The following is a 20,162-nucleotide window of genomic DNA, read 5'->3' on the forward strand; positions in this document are numbered from 1 at the left end:
GTCCTGGGATCGAGCCCCACATCGGGCTCTCTGCTCCCCGGGGAGCCTGCTTCCTCCTCTCTCTCTGCCTGCCTCTCTGCCTAGTTGTGATTTCTCTCTGTCAAATAAATAAGATATTAAAAAAAAAAAAAAAAGAAACGGAAGTGACTTGAAAACCACAGCTCCCAAGCTCCTTTGGGATCTCTGTTAGGATAGCGCCTGAGGGCACCTGTGCTGCCGGTAACCCAGACTGAACTTGCACTCCATCCTTCCCGCCAGCCATATGATGCCGCTCCTTTCACTCCCACTCAGGAAGCTATAGGGCTGCCGGTTATTAGAGAGATAATCTTTAATTGGCTGCAATGTAAGGACAGCAAACTGCATTTTTAACTCACATCAAAATACTTTATAGCTACTGAGACTCAGCGGGAAGAACAGCTGCCCTTGGGGCTGCTTCCATGGATTTTAACAGGATGGAGGAAGAGGGAGCCCTCTTCCCTGACTTTTCTTCTATGATTTTAAGTGTGACGAGGCCCTGTCTTCCTGTAGCTTTGTTTTCCGTCAGGCGAGACCAGATTGCCGGAACTTGTTTCCTGCCCCATCTGGATGACTGCCTGGTAAACTCTATTCAGGCCACTGAAAATTAATTTTTCTCTCTCTCTAGAAAGAAAGGCAAAGTGAAATGATAAAACACAGGTTAAAATACTTGTCCTGAACTGTAGGAGACAGGTAGATTACAGTAGAGTATGACAATGTAATTTGGACATTTGGAATGTTATGTGAATCTGGTAGTTAAGACTTTTATGAGGTTTGCTTTCAAAACCGTGACTTACCAGTATTACCACAGTAAACATTTATTTGAGTACAGTTGTAGCTAGACACAAGTTTACCTTAACCTACTTACTCAAGTGTTCCGTGGAGAGCTGCTTTCATCAGTATTATCGTTTTTTGTTCTTTTCACCCTTCTTGAGAAAATAATGAGATGAGGCTGAAGGAGAAGCTCTCTCTAAGCAGAATCTCATAGGCCACATGGAGGCCCCTGGTTCTCTGGGCATAAACTACCCTCTCATTATCAAGGCAGTTTTTCAGTTCATTGTGGTGCCTTTTGTTAACACCTGTTTGAATTTTCATTTTGGAGGATGGTCCAGCCCTTACCTGAGGACCTACTGGAAACTTCCCATCTTGACTTGAAGAGAAGCGCTGCCTTTGTCCTTCTTCATGTTGTATTTCCTGTCCTGGCTGGGGAAGTGCTATGAGTGACTTGTGTGTCAGCTAGAGGGATTTCAAGTCCATCCCATGCCTCTCTCTTCCATCAGTACAGGCTCATTGATGGACTTAGCACTGTAAAGGGAAGAGACACCATCTCTCAGGTGTAGCGGGTGGGCAGGGGACGGAGAGCGTGCCACAGAGTGCCTGTCTGCCCTCTGTGGCATTCCCCACCCTCAGGGCCCCGGCTGGATCCCCCTGTGGGCCACGTAATTCCAGGGCATGAATATAATATTGTATGGATCCTTTTCCCTTTTCTTCTCCAGTGTCCAGTGTAAAGATCTCTTGCTCAGGCTGATAAATCTATCACAACTGCATTGTAGTTGGTCCAGGCATTTTGAGACTTCCTCACTTGCCTGGATCCCATTATTTTGGAAAGTGGCTGTCCACCCAGGAAAGTGATCTTCCTTCTCTTCCCCACGGTGCTCATAGCTGGCCGTGGAGTTGCCGTAGCCACGTTTAATCAGAAAACATGACCTCTACTACTGTTGGTTTTGTTTGTTTGTTTGTTTGTTTGTTTTTTCTTTCCTATTAGAATATGAGAGTTTTTAGAGATGTATCTTGGAATTTTTTTTTTTTTTTTGAGTCCTCTCTTTCTCTTGGTAAAGGTTTGTCTCTTTTATCTTTTAAAAAGCTGGCCATTAATTTTATTGCTTATTTATGTTGTCTTTTTACTTTCTATTTCATTAACCTTTATTCTGATCTTCATAACTTTGGGCTTCATTTGTTTTTCTCATTCCTTCAGGAAGTTGTTCATTTGAAATCTTTCCCTTTTCTTTTTTTTTTTTTTTTAAAGATTTTATTTATTTACTTGACAGAGAGAGATCACAAGCAGACAGAGAGAGAGAGAGGAAGGGAAGCAGGCTCGCTGCTGAGCAGAGAGCCCGATGTGGGACTCGATCCCAGGACCCTGAGATCATGACCTGAGCCGAAGGCAGCGGCTTAACCCACTGAGCCACCCAGGCGCCCCTTTCCCTTTTCTTGATGCAGGCATTTACTGGTATGAATTTCCCTCTTCAAACTGCACTTGCTGCATCTTACCAGTTTTGGTATGCTGTGTTTACGTTTTCATTTGTCTCAGGGTATTTTTTGGTTTCTCTTTCTGATTTCTGCTCTGATACATTGGTTGTTCAGAAACATGTTGTTTGATCTCCACGTACTTGTGAATTTTTAGATTTTCTTCTTATGATTGAGTTGTAGTTTGATACTGTTGTGATGCCTGATATGTTTCCAGTGTTTTCAAATTTATTAAGCCTTGGCTTAACATGTGATCTATCCTGGAACTGTTCCATGTGCTTGTGAAAAATGTATATTCTGCCGCTTTTGGATGGAATGTTTTGTGTCTGTCTTTTAGGTCCCTCTAGTGTAAAAAGTAGTTCAAGCGCAGTGTTTCCCTATTGACTTTCTGTCTGGATGGTCTCTCCATTGTTCAAAGTCGGGTATTGGAGTCCCTAACGATTAGTGCATTGCCGCCTGTTTCTCCTTGGTATTTGCTGGGTATGTTTAGGTGCTCCTGTGTCGGTGCGTAAATACTTAAAAGTGTCATATCCTCTTGCTGCGTGGACCCCTTCATCATTACATAATGACCTTCTTTGTTTCTTATCACAGTCTTTGGCTTAAAGTCTATTACGTCTGATGTACTTATAACTATGCCTGGGGAAGTCTTCGGTCTGATTTGCCCTCTTCTTTAGAGATATGGGGAGGAACCAGTGGATTCCTGTAATGAGGGCCAGCACTAGTTTCAAGACCTCCTCGTATATCTTGACCAACTGTTACTTCTGGGTAGGTTAGAGAATTCTTCTTGGACTTTCTTAAACTGTGGAACCTCTTCAGTGTTCCATGAACCATGGGTTACTTCTCAGAAATGGCCAGAAATACTGTGAGAAGGGCCTTGTCTTTGTTATTTAGTTCTGGGAACATGACATTTCTTCTTTTCTATTCATTGTCACTTTCTTCTCTCTGCTCTTTTCATGCTGTTGCTTTCATCAGGTTTCTCGGGACGTGCGGTTCGCTGTCAGATTTGGGTGGGAATTCCACCTCTGTCCAGCTCTCCCTGTGTGAACAGTAACCTAACCTAAGCCCGACTTCCTCCTGTGAAAATAATGTCCTCATCTTTATTTTAAGGGAACATTTGTAAAGTTCTTAGCATGGTGCCTTGTATATGGTCAGCGTTCAATGAGTAATCTATTTTGGTGCATTATTGTTGTGGGTTGTTTTTTTTTTTAGGTTATTTCTTTCATCTTGACTTTTAGGTTGTATCTTTTATCTTGAACCCTACTTCTCCTAAAATAAGCCAGACTATAGACCATCAAATACTTTCCCTAGAAGAAACCTCTGTTAAAAGCACAAGTGAATACCCCTGAGATCACCTCAGTCAGAAAAACAGAAATAACCAGTACCGTGAAGGTCAGCTACAGTCAGGCTCCATGTGAACTCAGAGTCCTCTAAAATTTCCTTTTCAACTCTTCCCAGGACTCCAGGGTCCCAAGGAATCCGCGTTAATCATGTTAAGTTGTTTAGTATTAACATAAAAACTAGAAAGTAGAACTTTCTAGTTAGTATTAACATAAAACTAGAAAGTAAAACTAGAAAGCACACTTCGGTTGAGTTCTCTTGACTTACGTCTGGTGCGCAAGTGACTTGCCGAGAGGTTGGTCTCAAACCTGAGTGGCTGTTGGCATCCAGATCCCTTAGCTAAGAGTGTAAAATGAGGAGGGAGGAGAGCAGTTTGGACCATCACAGTTTGTGGGAATAAGGTTGGAAACAGCCCAGCCAGATAATCTGGAAGGATGAGGTGACATCTTTTAAAAAGGCTCTAGGGGCTCCTGGGTGGCTCAGTCACTTGGGTGTCCAACTCTTGATTTCAGCTCAGGTCGTGATCTCAGGGTCATGGGATCAAGCCCCAAGTCAGGCTTTGTGCTCAGTAGGGAGTCTCCTTGGGATTCTTTCTCTCCCTCTGCCCCTCTCCCTGTACTCACTCTCTCTCATAAATGCATCTTTAGGGGCCCCTGGCTGGCTCAGCTGGTTAAGTGACTGCCTTCAGCTCAGGTCATGATCCCAGAGTCCTGGGATCAGTCCCGCATTGGGCTCCCTGCTCGGCGGGAAGCCTGCTTCTCCCTCTGCCACTCCCCTGCTTGTGTTCCCTCTCTCACTGTGTCTCTCTGTCAAATAAATAAAATCTTTTTTAAAAAATGAATAAATAAATGCATCTTTAAAAAAAACTAAAAATAAAAAAGTATCTAGATTAAGAATCTTCTCTCCATGGAAGTGGGCGGGGGTTATTGAATTCATCTGCTGTAACTTGCTCACCTGTATCACTCCTTTATCACTCCTGCCATGAAACGGGGCCGGAAGATGCCAGTTTCTTTCCCACCTTGCTCAGAGGTCCTTGAATTTCCAGTAATTTCTGCTAAGAATTTCTGGTTGCCTAGTAATCATTTCCAGATACCTCAGTATTTGTTAACATCAGCTGGCTTAGTCATACACTCGGCCCAAAACAAGAGAGGGTACTGTGTTCCTTTGTGGCTCTGGAGAGGTGACTGTATGTTGCATAATTTTTTTTTTTTTTTGCATTGCCTAAATACTGAGTTGCTTGTAGCCATTTTTGACACTTAGCGTGGGGCCTCTGGTAGTCGTCACTCAGTAGGCACAGGTCTCCTGTTCCTTAGCTAGAGTTAATTGTTCTGGTTAGATGAAGGGGGGGGGAGGTGGTGTGTGTGTGTGTCTGTCTGTCTGTCTGTCTCTGTCTGTCTGTCTGTCTGCAAGTGAAGGGTATGGCAGGCTCAGGAGTGCTGCTGCCCTACCTCTTAGATCAGAGGAGGGGAGACCAGAAAGGAGGGGGTCCAGTCTGCTCATGTTCCACTCTCGATTTTGCCCTGAGGCAAAATCCTTGCCCAGGAGCTATGGGGTAGAGAAGCTGCCCCCCTCCCTTGGCTTCTGCCCCTGCCGCCCCCCGACGGAGGGGTCATGGCCTGGGCTCCGGCAGGAAGCCACCCTTCACCGCCTGGTGTCTCGCTCTCTAGACCGCCAAGGGAAAGGACACGGCGTGCGGGCCCAAAGACGGGAAGATCCTCTTCGGCGGGCTGGCGTCCGGGGAGTCCAGCTGGTCGCAGCACCGGCAGCGGCGCCTGCAGGATCACGGCAAGGAGAGGAAGGAGCTCTTCTCTATGACTTTGCAGGTATGGCTGGGTCTTGGCGGGGCTGCCCTTGGGGCCATGGCTCTTGGTGGAGGGGTGGAGGGCCTGCACGTACCACTCCCGATTTCCGCGTAATGCTGTTTGTGGGTCACAGGTTCTCTGAGGCTTGGCTGGACAGACCTGCTTCCCTTGCCTTCACGCAGAATCACCCAGCCTTGTTTGGACACAGGGTGCCTTTCTCCTGCGTCCCCTGCTGGAGACGCTGCCCTGACGTGCGGTGTTGTGCTGAACCCAGGCACTCGTGCTCGTGGCGCTGAGCCTGGGGACTCCCCTCTCCCCTGAAAATGCGACAGGGGTCTACCCTTCCTGGCAGTAAAGCTGCTTCTCTCTCTGTCACCTGCTCCGGATTGAAGTGAAACACCCAAGGGATTTGCCAGCCGTGTCACCTGCCTGACCACTTACCCTCTGTCTGGGGCTCCTGGCTGATGTCAGAAGCGCTGCTACCGCTCCCCAGCCCTGTGCGTGCTGGCCGCAGTGTGCCAGCGGTGTAGACCCTCATGGCTCTGACCTCAGATGGTCCTGTTCTGACCTCCCCCAGCACGCTGTGGCCTGGCATCCTAGCTGTCCTGCAGCAGGTCCCCAGATGTGAAGGGCTGGGATCTGGGCAGACCCCTCACAGCTGACTTGTCCCCATTTTGCTTGTCATAGAGTGCAGAGAAGAAGGCTGAGGCTAGTGGCCCAGAGGCTGAGCCCTGCCCCGAGCCCCATGTGGAGGCGCTGGAGACGCTGACGCGGGCTTCTGCGGCAGGTGCCGAGGGCGGAGGGGTCCGGCCCGAGCAGCCGTTCATTGTGCTGGGGCAGGAGGAGTACGGGGAGCACCACTCCTCCATCATGCACTGCAGGTGGGCTCGGGTCCGGGGGTCCAGGGGAGGCCCTGGCAGGGAAAGTGCTGACTGGGTTGGCGGGGCTGGCTCCCTGGGAGGCCTGGCTTGTCAGGCTGTGCATGTGAAGGTGTGACAGCAAGGAGGTCCCTGGGGGGGATGGTCCCTGATGGACCACAGTCATCCCTCCGGAGTCGGAGGAGGGCTGGACAGCTGCTCTTGGCCTGGGTAGCCTCTCTGTCCTTTCTCACTGTGGAGCTCTATGAGTTTTAGTTTTAGTTTTATTTTAACTCACTGAGACTTTTAATTTGCTTTTTGTTGTTTTATATACATGTTTTATATATATATATATATATATATATATAAATAATTTGCTATATGATTTTTTTGTTTTACTTTTCAGTAAACCTTCACCATGTACAAGTTTTTAGTAACGCATGGTGAAAGCATGAGCTCTGTGAGGCCTTGTGGACTGTGGTTTGGGGGAGTGAGGGACTCCTTGCCACGGGACTGTGGCTCTGGAGTCCCCTGGGAGGTGCAGCGTTCCGGGCACAGGGCCGCGGGCACCTCGCCGCTGCTCCGTCCCCACTGTTTCCCACAGGGCTCAGCACAGAATAGGTTCTTGCTAAGTAGTTCTTGACCGGTGACTGAATGAATACTTCTAGAAAGAGTCCATGCCCATCCTTGAAGTGTAGGCAGTTTGGGAAACAGTTGAGAAGTCAGCGAGGCCATGCTCTGGGCTCCAGCTGACGAGGACGGTGGGCTCAGGCAGGGATGGTAACAGCCTCCTTCTCTCTTCTGTCTTAGAGTGGACTGCTCAGGGAGGAGAGTCGCCAGCTTGGATGTAGACGGGGTCATCAAAGTGTGGTCCTTCAACCCCATCATGCAGACCAAAGCGTCCTCCATTTCCAAGTCGCCGCTGCTGTCTCTAGAATGGGCCACAAAGCGGGACAGGCTGGTGAGTGACGCCCGCCTTGTTGCGTCTAAGTGAGGAGCTCCCGAGGCCATACCCCGGCGTCTGGCACCACAGGCTCAGCTGAGGCAGCCAAACCACCCCTCCCTTCTCTGTTACTGGGGTTTGGGGGGACATGCATCCAGACTGTCCTGGCAGGGGGTTTGGTGGGGAATGCTTCTTCCTCTCCGCCCGGGGAGACACCAGCTTGCCTCCCGTTCTCCCCCGCCAGCTCCCGTCATCTGTCCAGTTTCTGACAACCCACCTAGAACCTTCTCAGCTGCCCCTCCTCCTGCTGAGACCCCTTCCCATGGCAGGCTCCCAGGGTAACAGCTTAGGCTGGTGGGGTAGTGTCCTATTCAGGGTCCCCACAAGTCTACTACAGTGCTATTAGTACGATGTTCTTCTTCCTTTTGGACTTTACTGTTTGGGAGAGGATTTGTAGTTTAGGAGGTAAAGTTGATTTATAGTGTTTTCTTTCATTGTATTCTGTTTCGAGGAGATCATACAAGGCAGCCCAAGGGGCAAACCTCATTGGCAATGTTTTGGGTTTTTTTTTTTTTCCCAATAATTTTTGACAACCTGCAGAATTTATCTTTATGATACTAGGATCTCAGAACTTACCCTTTACACGTATTAATCTGCCAGTGTTAATTTGAGCTCAGAATGTTGGTAATATTCCTGGGAGATATCCTCAGACCTGCTTCTGGCACTTTCTTTTGGCAGTACCAGTTATCATCTTTGAAGCTTTTTACCCAGTAAATCACAAATGCCTGGAGGCAAGGATATCCTTTTCTATTTTTTCTGGGGGCCATAAGAGGCCCAGAGCCAGAGTTGTCCCCAGATCATGTCACTGGGGTAGGGGCCATTACCCACAGAGGTGTGGCAGGTAGAGGAGGAGCCAGAAGAGAGGACGGGAACTGCCGGGATTGAAAACTGGCAGAAAGGGAGGGAAGGTCAAGGGGCTTCATTTAATCAGCACATTTCCAGGTGTATCTGAGGCGATACCTCTCTCCCAGTCCATACATTTCTTTTGAAGTTTTGCTTCTGTTCAAGGTCACTTCTTTATTTTTTTTTTAAGATTTTATTTATTTATTTGACAGAGAGAGATCACAAGTAGACAGAGAGGCAAGCAGAGAGAGAGAGGGAAGCAGGCTCCCTGCCGAGCTGAGAGCCCGATGCAGGACTCAATCCCAGGACCCTGGGATCATGACCTGAGTCGAAGGCAGCGGCTTAACCCACTGAGCCACCCAGGCGCCCCTCAAGGTCACTTCTGATGGCTCCATGTCTTTTTTTTTTTTTTTTTAAGATTATATTTATTTATTTATTTATGTGACAGAGAGAGAGCGAGAGCACAAACACAAGCAGGGGGAGTGGGAGAGGGAGAAGCAGCCTTCCTGCTGAGCAGGGAGCCTGATGCAGGACTCGATCCCAGGACCCTGGGATCATGACCTGAACTGAAGGCAGAAGCTTAATAATTGAGCCACCCTGGCCCCCCTCTTCATGTAATTTTTGAATGAGGTCCATGTTAGCCAGATTTCTCCCGAGCGTGTGGAGGTGGGCGGAGGCGGGGCCTCGCCCTGCAGCTGCCCAGACCCGCGCCTCACAGGAGTGGGCCTGGCCCCGCAGTGGTCCTCCCTGACCAGGCCTGAGCTGTCCTTTGCATCCCCCGCCCCTTCTCCTTCCAGCTCTTGCTGGGCAGTGGTGTGGGGACGGTGCGTCTTTATGACACAGAAGCCAAGAAGAATCTCTGTGAGATCAACATCAACGACGATATGCCCAGGTGAGTGGGAGGCCGCAGCCCACACTGCCATGCTCTGCGGGGCTGGTTCTGCGCTGGGCCTTCTGCCCCATCCCCGTAGCAGGACCCGCCTCAGAGCTGAAGCCCAACTTCTCCGGGGGAGGCGCGATGCTGACCCGGCCCCACGTGTATTACAGAATCCTGTCGCTTGCCTGCAGCCCCAACGGGGCCTCTTTCGTCTGTTCGGCCGCCGCTCCGAGCCTCGCTGCCCAGGTGGACTTCTCGGCTCCAGATATTGGCAGCAAGGGTACTAACCAGGTTCCCGGCAAGCTGCTGCTGTGGGACACGAAAACCATGAAGCAGCAGGTGCCGGCCCTGCCCCTGGGGATCTCCTCGTGGGTCTGTGTGGGGTCCCGCTCCTGGGGTAGCCCTGTGTGTCAGCTTCCTGGTCCTTCTCATGAACCTCGTCCTCTCTTTGCTTTGGTCTCCCCAGATTTCAGTAGGTGAAGCAGGTTCAGAGTCGAAGGGTTGGAAAGTAGTCACACTCCAGCTAGGCAGGCTGCTGGCAACTGGTGTCATCCAGAATTGGGCCACAGATGTCGAAGTCCCACACAGCCTATCAGAGGGCACTTGTGGTTTATTAAAAATTTTTGAATTTAATTTTGTTTATATTGAAAGGCTTTTAGGGGCGCCTGGGTGGCTCAGTGGATTAGGCCGCTGCCTTCGGCTCAGGTCATGATCTCAGGGTCCTGGGATTGAGCCCCGCGTCGGGCTCTCTGCTCCGCGGGGAGCCTGCTTCCTCCTCTCTCTCTCTGCCTGCTTCTCTGCTTACTTGTGATCTCTCTCTCTCTGTCAAAATAAATAAAATAAAATCTTAAAAAAAAAAAAAAAAAAAGCCAAGCTCCAGTATCCAGCTTGGCATTTTAAATGAAAGGCTTTTAAAAAAAAATTTTTTTTTTTTTGAGCAGTTCTGGTTCACATCCAAATTGGGAGGAAGGTCCAGAGATCTCCCACTTCCCCCCCTGCTCCCGCCCCCTGCCCAGCCGAGCGCACTCTCCTTACAGTGGAGGCCCCTCACACTCCCAGTCTGCCTTCCGGCCCAGTCTTCGTGTCGTACACTGTCTAGGTCCCGAGAGATGGGTGAGGACGTGTATGTACCATTATGGCAGCATGTGTGCCGTTTTCACTAAAAGCAGCTGAAGATCCTGTGTGCTCCTGTTCCTCCCCTCCGCTCCTCAGACCTTGGCACCCGCCGATCTTTCTCGTGTCTCCATGGTTTTGCTTTCTCCATCACATCGTGTAGTCGGGATCTCACTGTGTGGTCCCATTGGCTTCTTTCACTTTGTCTTATGCAGTCAAACAGCTTGTTTTTAGGTGACAAATGGAACCTCTGACTCCCTGTTAACGTAGTGATGTGTAAAGGTGCCAACAGTAGCCAGAAGGAGTGGGGACACGTGCAGGTTCCTGGGAAGTGACAGCTGGGCAAAAGCTGGCTCAGGAGCCGAGGACCACCCACCCACCGTGGCAGGTGCTTGCTGCAGTGACCCTAAGCACCCGGAGAGAGAGATGAGGTGTAAATGCACACATTTAGAAGGCACTGATGTTTCTTACTGAAATTAGTTTCGGGGCACAAATATGGTGTGGCCTTTGCGTTCAACAGATGGGTTCCCGAGGCCACTGGACACCGGGAAGTGTCCCTGTCCTGTAGATGGGCTGTTTGTGCCTCCCCGCACCTGCCTGTGGAGATGGGGTGCATTCCCCTCTGGGGGCCTCCCCAGGGCACAGGGATCAGGGCCACCCTGGAATTCTTGCCCACTGTGCCCTGCCACATCTGTTCTCCTCCCGAGTTTCCTTGTCTCGGCAAATGTGCCCCACTGTGAAACTGTGTGCCCTTCCGGAGCCACCCTCCTCCCTCAGCCTGCAGAGCCCGTGGCCAGACACCATCCGCTCCACCTGCAAACCGTTTCCATTCTGCCCACTTCTCTGCACTTCCAGGGACACGCCCTAGACTGGGTCTCAAGTGCCCCTCGTAGGATGCCGCACGACCTCCTGCGGTGGGTCCCTGACCTGCTGCCTGGAATGACAGACCCCAGAGCCTGTTCCTCCAGATTTCTGGTCCACACTCCCACAGGGCCCCCACTGTCGGCCTTCCCCACTGCTCCAGCCTCTGAGTGTGTCCTGCGGCTGCAGGCCCTCCCCGGGCACTGTCCCCTGTGTGCTGTCCCCTCCTGGTCGTTGGTGTTCTCCCCGCCTGGCCCAGCACACACCTGTCCTCCAGTCACTCTCAGTGCTTTCCCTCGTACGGCTTAGTTAGATCCTTCATCTTTCTCTTTGTCTCAAAGGCACTCAGAGTAGTTTTATGTTTCCTTGTTATCTTTAAAGTTTTAATGAAATATTGAGTACATACAAAAGACTCTTGCAATCAGAGGTGTGCAGATAGTGGGAAGAGAAGCTGTCACATGAGCACCTAGGTATGGTCACAGTGGGAAACTGGAACCTTCCCGCACTTTCTGTGCCCTCGTGTGCCCTTCCGAATCTTGGTCCTCTTTCCCTTTTCAGACAAGAATCTGTCTTGAATGTTGAGTTGTTATTCTTCTACAGTTTCAAATTTAGTTGTATTTTTTGTTTGTTTTTGTTTTTTTTAACTAGCTCCAGTTCTCTCTGGACCCTGAGCCCATTGCCATCAACTGCACAGCTTTCAATCACAACGGGAACCTGCTGGTCACGGGGGCAGCTGATGGTGTCATCCGGCTGTTCGGTAAGCAGCTGTACTCCTGGCTGTCTGGTCCCCTCCTTCAGTGGCCCAGAGTGGAGAGTTGCATTTTTGCTGGCTGGACTAGAAGCTATTGCAGAAGCCCACCCAATTCAGGAGGCTCGAAATAGAGCTTAATTTTGGTCCAAGTCGGCTCTTTTCCAGACTTCCGTAATCAGCCCCCTTGCACACAGTCAGTGTCCGTGGGCCTGGGAGTGGTGGGGCTTAGCAGTCCTTGAGTGTGACGCTGTGTGGTCCAAGTCCCGTGGCTAGAGTGAGATCCAGGAGGACACATGAGAATAATGGCGTGCCTTCTGCTGAGCGTGGCTGGTGCCTTCTCCTGGTAAGAGCATTAGACCGGTGTGCAGTGGAGTTATCGGGCGCGCTGTGGGAAGAGCCCCATTGCAGGTCCACCCCGGGAGACTCTCGAGTCTGGGAGGGAATGAGGGAGCGAGTCTAGCAGAGTCCCCAAGCGCCTTGTGGGATCTTATAGAGGCCTCCTAGGAAGCATTTGTTTGTCTCCCTAGACTTGTGTGCCTCCCAGATGAGCTCAGGCTCCGGCCATGGATTCCTGAACCTCGTGTTTGACCCAGGGAGAAAAGCTTCAATTTCAGAATTGTTGAATCGCTGCTTAATACACTGGAGGAGAGAATTAGTGCACTGAGAGAGCTTTTTGGCAGGGCTCAGCTCCGGGATGCCTGTAGGCTCCAGGAGACCCTCCGCCTCCAGAATAGTTCCAGCCCTTTGGGAGGAGGGCAAGAGGTGCCTGTCATGGGCGGATCCTCCCCGGGGCCCTGGTGGGGGTCTCAGCGGCATCTCATCCCCTCAGACATGCAGCAGCACGAGTGCGCCATGAGCTGGAAGGCCCACTGTGGGGAGGTCTACTCGGTGGAGTTCAGTTACGACGAGAACACCGTGTACAGCATCGGCGAGGACGGGAAGGTAGGCGGGAGCCCGATTTCCACCCAGAACACTTCTTCCTTTGGCTTGAGATTCCAGAGGGCAGCAGAATAGCATGAGGGCTGAGATGAACCCTGATCGGGCCCTTCCCTGGCTTTCTGACCTCGGGGCCCCTCTCCGCCTCCGCAGACCATCCATACAAGGGGGCGGTCATAGTCACCAGTCTTGGGACCGTTGTGAGGTCTGAACAGGGGTAGTGGGAGTCGGCGATGAGGAAAGGGGAGAGCCCAGCCTCCCTCCAAGTTGTAGCGGAAGTGACTCCTCCCGCTCTGGATGGATGAGGGGTTCAGATTAGGGCCCGGGTTGAGCTGGCCGAGGTCATCAGGGGTCACAGCACGGTGTGTAGGGTTGCTTCCTAGAGGCCGTGTGGCTAGGCCTGAGTGGAGTCAGAAAGCCCGGATAGAAAAAGATAAACTGAAGATAAGTGCCCCCTTGTGTATTCTTTCTGGAAGGACGTGTTCAGATCCAGGAAAGGTTGCTGGGCTGGAAGGCAGCAGGCAGAGGAGAAAGGGACACTTGGTTTTCAGGTATACCCACCTGTACCCTTGGATTTTGTACTGTGTACCTGTATTCCTCACTGAAAACTGTAATTTCAAAGTGAATTCTGCATTTGGAAACTATGGGGAGGGATTTTTAAGGTAAAGCTTGACTTCTTATTTATTTGAGTACAGTTCTCAGTGAAGAGGTGGTCACATAGCTTGTCCACGGTGTAGACTAAAGGATTATATACACCATGGGCCGTGAAGCTAGTTTATAACAGTTCTGCTCATGTTCAATTGATTACACTGCTGAGGCAGTGGGAAGATATTTGGAATTATCCTCTCTTCTAAGTCGGAAAAACCCAGTTGGGTTCTAACCCTAGAAACAACAACAGTAATAATAATGATCACGTGGCGCATCCCCCCTGTTTGAGAGATGGGAATCCATGGGCAGGCAGTTGCCTACCCTTTCCCTCTGCTGGAGTCAGGCCAGAGAGAGTTCAGGCTCTGCTGTGAAGTTGTGGGCTCTTTCTGAGATGTTCTTTTCTACAAAATGTTTGAATTGTGTTGGGAAAAGACGGACCAAGGGGGCACCGCACTGCCTCTCCTGGTGGCCTGTCAGCCACCCCCCGCGTCTGGCCCGGGGCCGCCGTGGCTGAGCGAGGCCTCAGCCTGTGCTTCCTGGTTGCAGTTCATCCAGTGGGACATCCACAGGAGTGGCCTGAAGGTGTCCGAGGACAGCCTCCCCGCCGACGCCACCGGCCCCTTTGTGCTGTCCGGTTACAGCGGCTACAAGCAGGTTCAAGTGCCCCGGGGCCGGCTCTTCGCTTTTGACTCAGAGGGAAATTACATGCTGACGTGTTCTGCCACAGGGGGCGTCATCTACAAGGTACCTGGCGGGGGCGGGGGGGGGCCTGTCCGGGTGGGCAGAGAGGTTCCTCCCTGGAGGTGTGGGCCAGAATCAAGCTGGCTGCATGTGCAGAAGCCTCTGACCCAGGGGGGGATGGTGCCTGTGGCCTCGTGGCTGCAGGCCGGACAGGGGGGCCGATCCCCAGCTCGGGGGTGGAGACAGGATGGACACGTTCGTCTTTTTCTCTGCTTGTCCATTTGCTGTCATTTGACAAGATTCTGGCCCTCTTCTGCTTTTGTTCCTTGGGCATAATATCTATTAGAGAAAATGTGAAGAAGCAGAAGCGGTGGGAAATGTGTTGGTTTGGGGGGAACGCGCTGCACGCGGACAAGTGCTTCCGTGGTCTGCTTCAGTGACCCCGATCCGGTGTAGGCTTATTAGCTTCCTGGAGGTCCTCTGGTCACAGACATTACAGCCCATGCCCAGGGCGGAAATCTGGGGGGTGTGGCTCATCACACCAGCATGGAATCATCCACGTGGGGTTTGTGCCTCAGTTTATGTGCTTGTTTCAGTTCTCATGACTGAGGTTCATGTACTTTTTTGTACCACTGTCTGCAGTGATAAACCTCATCTATTTTACTAGTATTACCAGACAGACTAGTGATGGGGATTTGAGTTGTAGTCAAAGCATGTTTGTTTTTTATTTTCTTTAAAGATTTTATTTTTTGTTGTAGAGTGTTCGTGCGCGCATGCATGAGCCGTGGGGCAGGGGCAGAGGGAGAAGCAGACTCCCCACCGAGCAGGGAGCCTGAGGGGGCTCTATCCCAGGACTCTGGGATCGTGACCTGAGCTGAAGTCAGCTGCTTCACTGACTGAGCCACCCAGGCGCTCCTAAGCATGTGTTTTTGGTAACTACACAAACCAGTTCTCAGCCTCCGTGGTAACTCTTTGCCTAATGGCAGTGTTTATATAGTGTGTAGGCATGGATCACAAGAACGTTCTCTGTCCGGGGGCTCTCTGTGCCCCCGTTACCCTGGCTCACGGGTCGGTGGACAGCACATGCTCTGGACGGCAGCTGCGTGCAGGTGTCGGGCGAAGCGGTGTGAGCGCGCACGGGAGGGTGCGATCCTGCTGTCGTGGGGCTCACGCTCAGGACCAGCAGGGACAGGGCAGGGTTCTGAGCGGAGGAAGCTGGGCAGGGGCTGGGTCCTCAGGGGAGACCCCTGCGGGGTGGGGGCTGCTCGGTGGATCTGAGGCTTTCAGAGGAGCAGGAGGTGGGGAGGCCAGCGAGTGAGTGAGGCCGGCCTTGGTGTCTCACGGGGATAGAGGCAAGTGAGCGCGCTGGAATGGGGGAGGGAGGCGTGCAGAGGTGGCGCGTCGGGAGCCGTCTACACTGTTGGTCCGGAGCGCGGCACCACGGGTGATCCAGGCTTACGATCACTGAGGCTCCCCTTTTCCACAGATGATGATGCATTAACGGCTCTTCCCTTCTTAAAATTAGCTCTGTAATTTCTTGTCATTGTTATTAGAAGATGCTATGAAAAGCTTTCTGTCAGCAAGCCTAATTGTATTTTATTATTTAAAAACTGAGTTTGTTAGCCTGTACTTTGCTCTGTGCATGTTTTTTTGTGTGTTGTGTGTACGTTTGTGTGTTTTTAATCATGAGCCTCGTCACTTGTTATTTGTCCCAATCAGCCTTTGTCATCTGTTCCAGTCAGCCTTTGTCATTTGTCCGAAGGACCTCCTCCTCTCCTGTCTTCTTGCAGCTGGCTGGGGATGAGAAGGCTCTGGAATTCCATTTAAGCCAGGGTAGCTTCTGTGGGCTGACGATGCGCTGTCAGATTTGCTCTGTAACCATTTAATGGCTTGGGAGATTTCCCTCTGTATAATTTTTGAAATGCCAGTTATGGGGTCTAATTTCTTAAGGAATATAATGAACTTTAGATCCAATTTTTACAATCTTTAAACGATCTATGATTTTTTTTAAGATGTTTTCTCCACGAGGGCCCAGACTTCTGTTTCCTACTCATGGGTGTTTTTTTTTTGCTGGATTGATCGTTATTAACTGTGCTCCTGGCTTCCTCTTCCTTGTTCCCTTCTGACTCTCATCGCTGTGGACTGAGTCCCGGGAGGCTGGTGCTGCTGGGCCAGGGAGAGCCCTGCTCACACATCCTCAGGGCGGCTGGCGTGGCACTGTGCTGGCTGCTGTCGGAGAGGACTCACAGCCTGCCCTCCGGCAGCTTGCATTCCAGGGGGAAGCAGATGGGAAACAGCAGGGCATGTGTGATCGCATGCTGGAGAGCAATAAGCCCAGTAGGAGCAGATTTGGGTGTGGTTTGGGGAGGGTGCAGAAGGCACCTGCCCACAGTGAGTTAAAGATGGCAGAGAGAACATTCTCTTGTCTTTTTGAGCAGATTTTCCACCTAAGACAAAGGAATGACTATAGTTGGGACAGTGAAGGCATTTCCTGGCACAAGAAATTAAACTGAGGTCTTCTGGGAGGGAAAGATGGGTGTGCGTGCCCGGCACTTCCTCATGTTGGGGTGGCAGCCCCCAGACTCGAGGCAGTTTGGTGGATAAAGTGGCTGTGTGTGTGAACAGTGCCTGCTGACGCCTCCTCTCTCCTGTCTTGCAGCTGGGCGGGGATGAGAAGGTTCTGGAGAGCTGCTTGAGCCTGGGCGGCCACCGAGCCCCTGTGGTCACCGTGGACTGGAGCACGGCCATGGACTGCGGGACGTGCCTCACTGCGTCCATGGATGGCAAGATCAAGCTGACCACCCTGCTGGCTCACAAACTCTGACGGGACCCCCCCTCCCGAGGGACACCCACGGAGGCAGTGTTATCCTGGGGGGAATGGAGAGACGGGACCCGAAGACAGAGCACTCTGCTTCCTGCTCCTGGAGTGTGGGGACTCCTCAGGGAAAGACAGTCCAGGGAACTCTGGCTCTTTCCAGCAGCAGAGACCGGACAGGAGCCACACTGAGTCATGGCACAAGTGCCCCCAGAGACCAGCGTGCTGGGCTGCACAAGCGGCATGCTTCAGGCCGCAGGGACGAAAGTTCAGGAAGCAGGAGCAGCATGATGGCTGCTCTCTTGGCCCAGGAGGGAGTGACAGTATTTTGTATATATTTGCTCATTTTTCCTCTTTTAAAAAAAAAAAAAAAAGAATATTCTCGTGGTCACCTGGTATCTCTTTCTGGAACTCGTGCGTGCAGCAGAGCGTCTCCTTTCACCCTTTGCCCTTGGAGAGGCAGATGTTCCAACAGGAAGCTGGTCAGCTGCAAGCTGTGTGTGAGCCAGGTGTTGCCAGCTGTGGGGCTGAGCTGTGTGGAGGTTTGCTTATTGCTTTGCCTTAGAGCTAGGCGTCCAGTCTCCCACCGCCTGGCTAGGTAAGGTTTGTGCTCTTCCTCTTTGGGCTGCAGTCAGGGAGGTCACGTGTTCCTTTTCTTCCATGTGTTGGTGGAGCTTCTCGAGATGAGGTTAGGGTCTGAGGCCTCTGACTCCAACTGCCCAGTCCACCGGGGTGGGTGTCCCTGTCCCTCTGCCACTGTGGCTGGGCTTGTTCTGTCTCCTTCACATCTTGGAAGTGGACCGGAGCCAGCCGCTAGCGCCCTCTGCTGGTGGACGGTGAGAGGGCGGGAGCCAGTGGGCCAAGCTTGCTTTTCCATGGAGGCTGGCAATGGGTGAGTCTCCTGCTCCGAGGGCTGACGGGGCTGGCCTTGGTGCCCAGAAGCTCTGAAGAGCCGTTGTAGGGCCTCTTTGGGCTCCAGCCCAGTTCTGGTGGTGCGGGCGTAGGGGGGTACTCCAGTTACTTACTTCTGGAAAATCATGAAGTTGGTATGAAGGCCTTGACTCCCATTCTGTTGGGATTTGGAGGAATAGTAGGGGTTTATGTGGCTCACTTAAGGGAGAATAACAGAGACTGATAAGTAGTTACTTACACATTTTTACCGATTTCTACCTTGGTAACCCTTTCTTCAAATGAAAACCGAGACTTGTCCATTTGCAATTGTCCCCATCTTCTGCACTGAAACAGCAAATAATCTTCCCCACAGATTCTGTAGGACATTTAAGAAGCTGTCATGTGTTTCATTTGAGTGAGAGAAGTCACTGTTTAACCTCAAAGTTTTGTTTCAGTTTCTCTTTATTACCCATTCTCTTCTCGATATGGTGTCCACAGCTACCGGAATGTCTTTAAGGTTTGCAAAGAAACAAAGAACACTTGAAAGGCTTTGTCTTCTCTCTTTTCCTTTATGCTCTGGTCTGGACATCCACCTCCCTTTTGTTTTGGCTTTCACTTGAGAGTCTATGGGCTTCCACAGCACACTGCCTGAAAACACAAAACAAAACCACAACACTGACTAAAAACAGAACAGAAAAACCCAAATCCCATTCACCTCTGACCTTTTGAAATTAGCAAATACAAGTGGCCAAATCTGCCCGCTCCTGGCCCGTTTCTCCCCAGCCTTCACTCCATCCAGAGTGCTGGTCAGGCCAAGTTCATCCTGGAGTTCCTCCCTGGGCCACCCAGACCCTCCAGGATGAGCTCTCATCCTGTGGTCAGTCACATCAAGACTTGAATTTCCTTCTCCTTCACAAGAGCTGCTCGGCACCTGCGCAGAACCCCAGCAAGACTACTCCCATTCTTTTGGGCAAGGGCAGCTTATGGTGAAGCTGTCAAGCCAGTACAGCTCAGGACCACCCCCCCCCCCCCCCGCCCCTGCCCCACCAAGCCTGCATACGTGGTATGGGTGTGGCTCCTGGCTCTAGCCTGGGCTACTTGAGAGCCTCTGCCTTGCCGTTCTCCGAGCTCTCTGCTCTGTGCTTACTGCCTCTGCTGGGCCTGGGAGCATGGCTTTCAAAACACTTTAGCTGTTGACTCCAGCCTGTCCAGATCCCACAGCTCCGGTTTTCTATTCCCATTTGGACTTCTCTCCCTTCAAACAGAAAGCCACTCGTGCAGATGCAAAGGTTTCCTGTTCCTCAGACCTCCATTTTTCAGCCGCTGATGGGAAGAGGTTTTAGGGAGACAAATACGGAGGGAGCGATTCCACTAAGAATAAGTATTTTCTGTTCCTTTATTCACAAAACAAAACGATGCTTCACCAGTTAGACCTGGGTTTGCCTGGCTCACAGCTCGAGAGCAGAGGACCCTGGAGGTCAGCAGTTCTAATACTTTTCGCAGAACCAGAGAAGCAGGGCCTACCCCCTGGGTGTTGCCCTCTGGAAAAGACTGGAGGCAGAGTTCAGGTTCAGCCTGCAGCTAGATGACCCTAGTGCACAACGGGTTGGATTTGTGACTTGAAACCATGGATTTATCTCTTTAAGCCTTGATTGAGTGAAACATTCCCGGCCCAGCTGGTGAAAGCGCTTTAGAAACCCCAAGCGCCACACAACTGGAAGAGAGCTTCAGGGTCCCGACTCCCCACGCTTGGGCTGGAGCTCCCCTGTTGTGCACCTCTAGTGTATGGAGGGTCATTACCATTAGCGGATTTGTTATAAATCACAGTTCAAAGGGCTGTCTTGATCATTGCACATTTTGGGGTCAGACAGTTCTGATCATCCTTTTAAAACCTTTAAGTGTAGCAAAAGAAGGTTCACCTGTGACTGCTTGTGCTTGTGGTTTTTGTCATGTCTGTGACCTGGAGGTTTCTTTGCTGTAAGCTGAGTTTGGTTTTAACTAAAACTAGATGCTAGCTCCACGTGTCCATGTTAGTGCTCGGCACCAGACACAGACCGAGGACACCTGGGAAGCCTTGTGGAGCTCCTGCTCGCTGAGGGAGCACCTGGCCACCGATCTGAATGTTGAGTGTTAGTGACACCTACTTGCTTTAAGATGACATATGAACAGACTTTCTTTTCCTGCACCCAAGGGGCTCACCTTGTGTCCCCTCCCCCTAGGATGTGGATCCCCACCAGGGAGAGTTGACCTTGATCCCCGTGGGAATCCTGAGCTTTAAAAAAGGCAGACCCTCCTCCCCTCATCCTAATTTCTCCCTTGGGGGGCCCGGGAATTAACACCCTAATAAAGACCGACTAGCAGACCTCCCGTGGAGCCGTGTTTGGGGATCGTTAAAGAAAAAAATATTCTATTAAATAGAAAATTATTCGTGACACTTGTTAAAAACATCAAGGCAGACTTTATTCAAGGGCGGGTACTACGGTG

General features: G+C 51.2%; 1 protein-coding gene across 3 annotated transcripts in view; it reads left to right on the top strand.

Moving 5' to 3' along the window:
* The window catches only part of WDR91 (WD repeat domain 91), a 53,124-nt gene extending 35,434 nt beyond the window's left edge, over window positions 1–17,690 (top strand). For 2 of the 3 annotated variants that reach the window (XM_046020193.1, XM_046020194.1), the window contains 9 exons: window positions 5,268–5,423; window positions 6,090–6,283; window positions 7,070–7,220; window positions 8,903–8,997; window positions 9,153–9,321; window positions 11,605–11,713; window positions 12,537–12,649; window positions 13,838–14,035; window positions 16,632–17,688. In XM_046020193.1, coding sequence (XP_045876149.1) covers window positions 5,268–5,423; window positions 6,090–6,283; window positions 7,070–7,220; window positions 8,903–8,997; window positions 9,153–9,321; window positions 11,605–11,713; window positions 12,537–12,649; window positions 13,838–14,035; window positions 16,632–16,796 — 1,350 coding nt within the window. In that variant the 3' untranslated portion in view covers window positions 16,797–17,688. Of the gene's footprint in view, window positions 1–5,267; window positions 5,424–6,089; window positions 6,284–7,069; window positions 7,221–8,902; window positions 8,998–9,152; window positions 9,322–11,604; window positions 11,714–12,536; window positions 12,650–13,837; window positions 14,036–16,631 lie in introns of all 3 variants that reach the window. The other variant, XM_046020192.1, reaches the window with a different exon arrangement.
* Window positions 17,691–20,162: the final 2,472 nt, after the last annotated feature.

This window comes from Meles meles, chromosome 10 (assembly GCF_922984935.1).
Source record: "Meles meles chromosome 10, mMelMel3.1 paternal haplotype, whole genome shotgun sequence".
Classification (NCBI taxonomy): Eukaryota; Metazoa; Chordata; class Mammalia; order Carnivora; family Mustelidae; genus Meles; species Meles meles.